Source organism: Athene cunicularia (assembly GCF_003259725.1).
Source record: "Athene cunicularia isolate RWA chromosome 27 unlocalized genomic scaffold, athCun1 chr27_part1, whole genome shotgun sequence".
NCBI classification, from domain to species: domain Eukaryota; kingdom Metazoa; phylum Chordata; class Aves; order Strigiformes; family Strigidae; genus Athene; species Athene cunicularia.
Window position 1 is genome coordinate 4,958,586 of NW_020799138.1, and position 9,743 is coordinate 4,968,328.

The window sequence follows — 9,743 nt, forward strand, 5'->3', positions numbered from 1 at the left end:
CCCTCAGGGCTCTTGACCTGCTCTGGTTTAGAGCTCGCAGGAGAACTGGCAGCTGCTTCACATTATCCCTTGGCTGATGTTAGAGCACACTAGAAAGAGCAAAGGCAGCTCTATTAACTGTGCAAACAGAGGGCTAGATTTGCAAGGAGCAGCTGTTAAGCAGTGGCTCACCGTTGCTCCCCACCCCCAAAGCCAATCTGTGCAGATCCCACCGCAGGATGGGACAGGCGAGTCCCACAGGCACCAGACACCACCGGGTAGTGTTCAGCCCTTGGCTGCTCCGACCTGCAACTGTGGGAAGGAGAATGAACCCCCACATACCTGAGCCAAGATCTTGTACAGGGGCTCCAGAATGAACTCCACGAAACTGCGCTGGGAACTGCTCGTTGGGGCCTTTTTGGTGAACTTGCGGCTATGGGAGACCAAAGAAGAGACATGAAGAGCGTCTGCAGCCTGCAAGCACCCCGACGGCAAACACAGCCTCTGCTCTTCCCAGGTTATCTCCTTCTCTCTCCCAAGCCCCTGGGAAGCTGTCACACAGGAGTCGTGCCGACTCCACACGAAGGCCAGAGGAGGCTCTGTCCCTGCTGTGGGATTCGGGAGGACCACACGGATTCACGCCAAGCAGGAGGCCTGACCCAACCCCTCCCAGATACGAGCCCATCACAGGATCACGGGACAACTCAGGTTGGAAGGGACCTCGGGTGGTCGCCCAGTCCACATTTTACAGCAAAAAGAGAGAACAACCTAAACAGATGTTTAAACAGGCTTCTTACGTCTTCGGGTTGAAGTAGATGTCACCCCACAGCCGCTTCGCAAACTCCTGATAATTGATATCTCCTACAGGGAAAAAGCAAACGACAAAAGTCTCTCAGAGTCACTGCATTTATCTCACCTTGAAAATCTTTAGGTTTTGGCTTTAAAACAACCCTGAAGATTTGATTTAATAGATCGATGCTTGGTCCCAATTTGGAATGGTTAAGCCCTGACCTGGGGAGAGCAGGCAGAGAGGGGGCAGGAAACAGTCCGCTGAGGACGACACCGGCAGCCCAGGTACACTGTGGGGTCACAGACTTGCTTCTCAGGGACATTTCAACTCCCTCAATTACACACAAGGTTAAAGTGGAGAAGAGCTGCCCTGCCAGACGCCACGCTGCAGGAACTCAGTTACATCTGCTTCCTTCTCCAAACGTTAGCGCTGCGACCTGACGCTGTAGTGCCAAGGTACTGGGATGGCTCACACCCCGCAGGCTGATCGCAAGCATTTTCTGCCTTGCTGAACATCTCCAGGTTCTTTTCTCTTTTTCAGCTGATGCACTAAGCGCACAGCCACATACCCAAGTGCTGAAGGAACAGTGGAGTGCTTGGCTGTCACGGTGAATTTACAAATAATAAGGCAGCGGTGATAATTTACAGTAGTTTCCAAACAAGCTTTTGCTGTGGGCAGATGTGCAAGCATAAGAAATTTCACGGTGGCTGCGGTTTTGACAGTTAAACTACTATAACTCATGTTAGCTGAAGTACGGTGGCTGCACATAAAATCCCTGGTGGCCACAATCGAGTATTACCGACTTCAAGTACCGCTCAGCTCGTGTCTGCCCCACGTGGATGACATCTCCCACCACCCCTGCCTGCATCTGCAGCGCTCCCCCGAAGAAGGGGGATCAGCCTAGAGGCACCGAGTTAATGCTGGGACGCCCAGGCAGCTCATTTATTTCTCCAAACTCACCAGGACGCACGACAGTCTGACACCTCAGTCCCTGACCTCTACAACTTCACCCTCCCTCGGGCTAACTTCTCTGCAAGAGCTGGGCCAGCTGCTTTACAACATCCTTCCTCCCCTGCTCACGGCTCCTACAGATCACCCCCAACTCCCCAGCGTGAGACTTCAAAAGCTTGGCTGTACAGCTGGCTAATGCCAGCAAAAGGCCCACTTGTACAAGTGGCAGATTGCCTTGAGCGGGCACCTGGGGAACAGAAAATTAAATCAAAGCCAGGAAAAGGCACTTTCTTAAAAAAGAAAGAGGGCAAGAGTGCAAAACCTTGTGGGCCAAGCTCGTGCCTGGCTGCAGCTGAGTCCCAGACTCTGGAGACTCGCGAAAAGACAGGCAGAACTTAACTGCTTCGCTCCTGAGCTGTTGTGATAAGGAGGCAAAGCACAACACATACACTTGCCTTCAACTGCCACAGCAGGACTTGGTTCTTCTGATTAAGTGTACATATCACATGTTGGCTTCTGGCTCAATAAAATTTATCAGGAGAGACTATCTAGCTAAAAACAAGTCAGAACTATTTTTGCTCTTTACGACCCAGGGCCCAGGGCTGCAGCACCTCTCAACGCCCCGAAATTCAACAACACACACGCTGCCCATACACGTGCAGTGAAAGGCAAAGCTGAACAGCTCAGAAAGCCTCAACAAAAAAGGTTAGGAAATGAGATGTTAAAGTGTACAAGGTTTCTGGATAATCCTCACCATATGTGTCTGCATAAATCTTTGCAAAAGATCCCAGCGTGAAGCAGATGCTGTACTGTGAACTGGAGAAACACACGTTCCCCAGAAGGGGAGACAGAACGAGGTTCTCATCGGTGGAATACATGCTGAGAGGAGACAGTTTGTAGAGACAAGAAAAAAAAAATAAAAATCAGTGCTATGAACCACAGAAGACACTTAAATCTACTTCCCACACCAAACAGCAGTATGTGGTAGGCAAGTGATTGCCAAATAGCATCTTAAAACGGGCTGCAGCATGCTTGCCATCAACATTTCAGGGTCAGAATCATTTTATGACTACTAACTGTAAAGCACCAGTCTGCAAAGAAATATTTCAAGATCTAGAACTAAAGTTAATCGGCACAAGTGCTTTGTATTTTTTGTCAGGTAGAGTTTTTCCTCCCCTAAAAAAAGGCAGCAAAGTTGGTCAACTAAGCAAGGGGAAAGATAATACAAGGCAATAATGTAGGAGGGATAGAACTGAACTGAAACAGTTCTAATGGACTCACAAGCATGCTGGACAGGAGAAACTACCCTGCTCCAAGCTGCCTGCAGCAACTGAACAGAGACAGGCAAGGGAGCTTGTGTGCAAATTCACACCCACTCCAAGGGCAGAATGCTGTTAAGAAGACCACCTGGATGCAGAAGAACCCACAGAAACAATGCATTGCTGCAGTGAAAGCTGGAGAAGATGTCCCTCCCTTCTCTGAGCAGGGTCTTGCAGGGAGATTTGACCCCACCAGCACCAGAGTCTCTGCTCAGGGGTTGGGACGAGTTCCCATTGGTTTTTTAACAGGTGTTTTAGAGCTTTGAGACATCTCAACCTGTAATTTGGGATACAGCCCAGACAATTTCAGCACATGTGAGACATCTGGGAGCACAGAAGTTCCCTGCTCTGGTCATACAGCCACTTTCCCCACTTTTTAATGGGGAAAAAAAGAGCTGATCCCATGAAACGTGTCAGGAAGAGTCAATCCTGCCTAACTCAATATATTGGCTGAGATGAATTCCCAGCAGTTCTTCCCACCCCGTTTTCTATGATTCAACATATCAAGAAACAAACTCATTAGTTTTTAGGCATCCACGGGGCTCACAGAGGGAAGCACCCGAAATAGAGCAGGGACAGCGAGCACCAACGACACATCACCCCAATACCTGATCAGACCGTTAACTTCATCCACGATATGTCTGAGTTTGTAATAAGCATCTGTAGGGGGCAATTTCAGCTCCAGGATCAGTCGGTCTATCTTGTTGATGCACACAGTCACTGCCAGCCTTTCCTGCACCGCGTGCTTGATCAGCCTCTCCGTGTTCAGCATCACCTGCAGGGAATCACGAGCACAAACACCCCGGTGAAAGCCCTCCACAAAATGCTCTCTGGGGCGTGACAGACAAACCAACGACCCTTACACACAGGGCTGCAACTCTGTAGGAAAGCCTCAGCTCAGCCATCAGCTAATCCTCCTGAAATTTAGAAGTAGGCACTAACCCGACTGAATTCCTAAATCCTACCCCTTGGACATCTCGGATATACATAACCTGCTCAATTTTAGGTATCGCGAGGATGGAGAGGCAAACAAGTTAATCAGCCCACAGGGCACACGCATCACGTCAGCCCTGGACACGCAAGCCAGAGGCTTGACTCCCTGTTTTGCCTGGAAAACACTCTCACTTCCCCAACTGTCCTTCAAAAATCCTTCACCCCGCAAAGCTGAGGGCCAGGCCTTCACTTCAGGCAGGATCAAACCCTCCAGAGGAAGAGGTTTTGAAGTTAACCCCTAGGAGCGAGAATGTGGCACTCACCCCCTCGGCTGCATCAATGAAAAGTACAACGCCATCTGAAATACGAAGGCCAGCTGTCACCTCGTCAGAAAAACTGACAACACAAAATGGTGCTGAGAACCAGAGTCAGCCCTGACACCAGCAGCACAGAGGGTGGAAAGCCATCCTCTGCTCCGCAGCATTGAGGCAGAACACAGACGGCTTCCTCCTCAGACAGGGACCCGGGAGCAGCTGCCAGAGCTCCGCAGAGGGATCTGCTTCAGCTTTAATGCTATTTTTTGAGAATAAACACAACAACTCATTTAACAGGCACTTTTCCTCACATTTGTTACTGTTTTTCTCACAGCTCTGTGCAAGTACTTCAGGAAAAGGAGGAAGATTACTTCTCACCAAAGAACAGATGCCTCTCCCTCCAGTCTCCTCCTGCGCTCTAACCTCCCTCATCTCGAGCTGTAACTCAACAGATGTGTCCCAAGACCCTCTTTCCTAAAGTTTGGCCTTAGTTTCTTACAACAACTTGATCTGTGATTATGTTCCCCTCACAGAAGCTTGTCAGAGGCTGGAGGGAACTTGCTTAGGGTCTCACTGTGGGGCAACAGCATTTGAGAAAAGCACGGCCCCCACTGGGCAAGGTGTTACCTGGAAAATCCAATTCTACATGTGCTCCTCATACACCTGAGCAAAACACATTTGCAGCCCCAATAGCCCATAATTAGGCCTCCTAATCAGAAACACAAGCCTGACTAGAAGCCAGCTGCAGAGTTGTTACTTCTGGAAGTGATTTCAGAAGAAAGAATTTAGCTAAAGGCTCAGGACTAGGCTGGAATCATCTACAAAACCCACAAAACAAAACATGCGGTTTTGCACAAGAAAACTTCCCAGGGCTGCACTGCACCTGGGTGCCATTTCCAGATGAATCAGTGCGGTTTCAGGGTAGAGATTCTTTGTTTTTCTGAGAGCCAATGCTACCCAATCCCCTGCGATCCAACACCAAAGCTCTCTGAATGCCCTCATTAACCATCACTGCATGTGTTTGTACTGCTCTACTCCTGTCAGCAGCACCAGCCAGAGAACCACAGAGGTTGGTTAATGAGAGAAATCTTGGTTCACACGGTCACAGATCTGCCCCACACATCACCCTGCCTTCAGCTAAGTGCATCCCAAAACAGGATTTTCAGGATTACACAATCACCTGGAGTGTCAATGATGTTGAACAGAAAAGACTTTCCTTTGGTGTCGGGCAGGACAATAGTCACCGGTGTGCTCTTGATGCCTACTCCCCTCTGCAAGACAGGAAACCAGCATTATCGGTTACAAGAAAAAATACTTCAGCAAGGTGACCAAAGAAAAATGCGGAAGACGGAAAGAAGTAAACATCCACCCAGGACATCCTGTTACTCCCAGGGAGGGAGTAACAACCTCAGATCGCTGCAGTACCCAGCTCAGCTCCTCCATCCATACTGGCTCAGACTGGTGAGCTACCACTGCACAATCCACGCCTCGCCTCACCTGAGGAACTGCAACACCCGAGACAGAAGACGCGTGTTCTTCTGTGCCTTTGCCCTTCTGCTACTCTCAAGTTATACCTCAAAGCAGAAGATTTGATCACCCAGAGTACAGAGTAGAGCATTAAGATGAAGAGAAAGAAACACTGCACAGGACTGTTCTGGTCACGACAATATTTAACGAGTAGGACAAAATAAGATTCCCATTCCCACCCAACCACATGGAGTCAGAGCTCCCAGCTAAGAGTTCCCATCAAAGGAAACAGAGGACAAATATGTTCATTCTGAAATCATAGTTTCTCTCCCCATTCATCGTTGCTGCAAAACCCTTCCACCTCTTTCCCTCAAAGAAAATAGGAGTTACTCATATGCCTGAATAACTGTGGGGTAGGTTTTCATCATGACGCAGGTTGTCATCTCAGCTAAATAAAACCAAACATGGACATGAGGGCTGCAGGAAATGGAAGAATGTTGGACCAAGGATCTTACTGAGGGAAACAAGAGGAGCAGATCATTTTATTGATAAGAAAACTATCATAGAATCACAGACTGGTTTGGGTTGGAAGGGACCTTAAAGCCCATCCAGTCCCACCCCCTGCCCCGGGCAGGGACACCTTGCACTAGCCCAGGTTGCCCAAAGCCCCCTCCAACCTGGCCTTGAACCCTGCCAGGCAGGGGGCAGCCACAGCTTCTCTGGGCAGCCTGTGCCAGGGCCTCACCACCTCACAGGGAAGAATTTCTGCCTTACATCTCATCTAAATCTCCCCTCTGTCAGTTTAAAACTGTTACCCTTTGTCCTACCCCCTACCTCCCTGATCAAGAGTCCCTCCCCCCTTTCCTGCAGCCCCTTTCAGCCCTGGGAGGCCGCTCTAAGGTCTCCCCGGAGCCTTCTCTTCTCCAGCTGAACCCCCCAACTCTCGCAGCCCGTCCTCACAGGAGAGGTGCTCCGGCCCCCTGACCATCTTTGTGGCCTCCTTTGAACCCGCTCCAACAGGTCAAAATGCAGAAGGCACAATAAGATGTTAAAATGGAACAGAAAACTGCCTACAGTAAGTAACTGTGAGTAAAGCATGAGATAGCTGGATAAAAATCACTGCATGTTCTACAAGACTCACTCACCTCTTGCTCAGTGAACAATATATCAGTGTAACAAAGCTGAAAGACAAAACAAGAGTCAGAATGTCACATTTGGTATCAAATACTAAGTTTGAGGCAGGACACCATAACTCTTTACAGATGGTTCAGGTGGCAGGTGAATGACAGAGACAGAATCAGGACTGAGCTCTGGATTTCCAATCCTACGTTCTAATCACTAAAACTGCATTTTCCACACGTACAGTCACGCTCCAAGTGTAAAATCCAACCCATGTTCCCCAGGGCAGAATACTCCAAAAGCTCACTTACGTCCTGGTCGTAGCGCTTCCGGATTTCTGGGTGTGTCTGTTCTATCAGGCAGTCAACAAAACAAGTCTGAAAAACATCAGAGCACAAGAGAAAGGAAGGGACTACGTTCAGACACAGAAATACAAATACAATCCCATCCCTCCAGTAGCAGTACAGAGAACGTTGGGCACGGTATTCTTTCCACGTGGCTGAAAGAAAACCCACAAATAAGCATTAGCAAGAGGAGCAGAAAGAGACTGCTGCTGGAGAGATTGAGGGCTCAGGAGCGACGGTAAAAGGAGGCAACAAACAGATCATTACTACTACCCGATAGATGTGGGATATTCACACTACCTTGCCGTGGTGAAGGTGCCCACACAGAGTCACATTTCGAATTAGCTCCGAGTTGTCCATCAGATCTGCCAGGAAACTGCAGGAACAAAACACAAAAGACTCTTGGAGGCTTCTGCTGTGCCTAAGAAAAGTAGGTGCCGTTTCACCTACACTGTCTATCCAAGGTGCCCCCTGAATCCTCTCCAAACTCTCATTCTGCCAATGCCCTGCGGAGGAAGAATCCCACTTTCCAGATGGGGAGGACAAGAGAGTTGGAGTCCTAGACACATGGCAGTGGGTGGGAGAATACGGAGCTGGCAAAACTGCCAGCGATGGAATATTATTGAATATTTTTCTTCTCTTCGAGTCAGTATTAGAGCAAAAGTCACATCCATGTACTCAGACGATGAAATCCTTCCACTCAAATAGTGGCAGGCAGTCAAGTAAATCACAGAGCTGGATAACACACACCCCACACAGTTTTAAGAGGCGGCCATGGGGATCCGCAGACCATTAATTCTGATTTTCAGGTCTTAAAACAGTGATGTTCCCAGGGCCTCAAGGAAACAGCAATGGAATTTACATGGGTTTAGAATCAGCAACTGAGCTGGGTAATGATGGCCCGATCCCTTCTGCATGGAACCTGGCCAGAACATAATTGAGATCCTAAATTACCAACTTCCCTAAACAGTAATGGGAGGCTATAAAACACGTATCCATTGCTACGGGTCTGCAGAAGATAAGTGCTGTCAAATAATCTCCTGTAAAAAAGATTTAATTTTCACTGATGCAGTAGACTTCTTAACGTACAACGTTTTGATTAAGAGCTAAAAAATACAAAAATCAATAATAATACTGATTAAAAGCTTGCTTATCGGCCTTAAAATAAGGCTTAATGGGAAATCAATACTAAGCTTGCAGGTTTCTGGCTGAGTCCCACAAGGAATTTCTCTCAGCCCCATCCAAACCATTTATATCAACAAGCAGGACACAGAGAAATTCATTACAGACAGAAGGAGCAGAGATCCAGGATCACGGGGATCAGGGAGGCGGTAGATCATGAAGAGTACAGGGCATGGACTAAGAGCAACATGGACTGCCTAGAAAAAAAAGGCCCAGCAGGCTCTTTGGGTTGTATCGAGCTCGATCAAAAATCTGTCCAACCAGGGTGCTGGGCCACACTGCGTAGGCTGTGCTTTTGCCAGGAAAGGTTGGACCACATGGTCCTTAGGTCCCTTCCAAGCTGGAATTCAATGATCCCACGGCACAGACAGTACCAGGGGACAGCCTCGAGAAGCTGCCATTCCAAAAAGGTCCTGGGCATCCAAGTAACCAACCGAATACAAACCCCAGGGAAATTCTGTTGCTGGAAAATAACAAGATCCTTGATGATACCCAGAGGGACTGCTCACATGGGGGTCTGGCACACAGGGAATGCATCTGGCTCTGGGATCTACACTTGAGGACTACTATTAAAACTAGCCATGAAACGGCGTATGGAAAGATGAGCCTAACAAGACACTCACGCAGCTCAATCTGTTCATCCTCAAATAGCAGACAACATGAAAAAACACTACACACGCAGGGATAAAGAGCCCTTCCACCATCAACAAAATGTAGACGACGATGCTAAGATTACGTATTTTTAACAGAGACAGTACACAACGGGCTTTATGCCTCACTAAAGTTGCATGAGATATTATATCCCGAATTTTTAATTCGTTTGGATTTTTTTCCAGGTTTTCCCCAACTCTGGTGTCCCAGGGGCTGCTCTGCAGGACACAGCCAGAGACACCATCAAGAGCAGCAGAAGTGCAGCTCAGCTGCAGCGTTACGCTGACCTACATACAACCAGCAGCACAGAAATTCCCTCTGAAAACTCTTCCAGCATAGTTGGGAATTAACTTGAGACAGCAGTAAGGCAACGTCACTGGGATCAACCCAAAATGCCCCAACATGAGGTGTGCCACACACTGACCATATGAATATTTCTTGAGCCAGTTAGAAAAACTTGCCTTCAGCAAATCTGCACCACAAGGATCCCAATTACCAAGCTTTATATCAGCTGTTGGGGTAAGATTTACATTCTTTGTCAGAAAAACTATGCACTGTGCTGCATACTGTGGAGGGAAAATACTTGTAATGTGGTTAGTGTTGTATTTTCCTCCTCTTGTTTTTGGTTCAAAATCTGGGAAACGGCTGCACTCAGTTCCGTTGCTGGTGTCAGTAAGAAACAAAGCTAATGCCC

General features: G+C 48.2%; 1 protein-coding gene across 1 annotated transcript in view; it reads right to left on the reverse strand.

The window, feature by feature from the left end:
• EFTUD2 (elongation factor Tu GTP binding domain containing 2) overlaps positions 1-8,819 on the reverse strand; it is a 17,874-nt gene extending 9,055 nt beyond the window's left edge. Inside the window, exons 1-10 of the mRNA XM_026864625.1 lie at positions 8,773-8,819; positions 7,517-7,592; positions 7,184-7,249; positions 6,899-6,934; positions 5,463-5,557; positions 4,296-4,374; positions 3,648-3,814; positions 2,475-2,599; positions 777-840; positions 286-412 (exon numbers count right to left, since the gene is read on the reverse strand). Coding sequence (XP_026720426.1) covers positions 286-412; positions 777-840; positions 2,475-2,599; positions 3,648-3,814; positions 4,296-4,374; positions 5,463-5,557; positions 6,899-6,934; positions 7,184-7,249; positions 7,517-7,592; positions 8,773-8,819 — 882 coding nt within the window. The remainder of the gene's footprint in view (positions 1-285; positions 413-776; positions 841-2,474; positions 2,600-3,647; positions 3,815-4,295; positions 4,375-5,462; positions 5,558-6,898; positions 6,935-7,183; positions 7,250-7,516; positions 7,593-8,772) is intronic.
• Between the last annotated feature and the right edge of the window lie 924 nt (positions 8,820-9,743).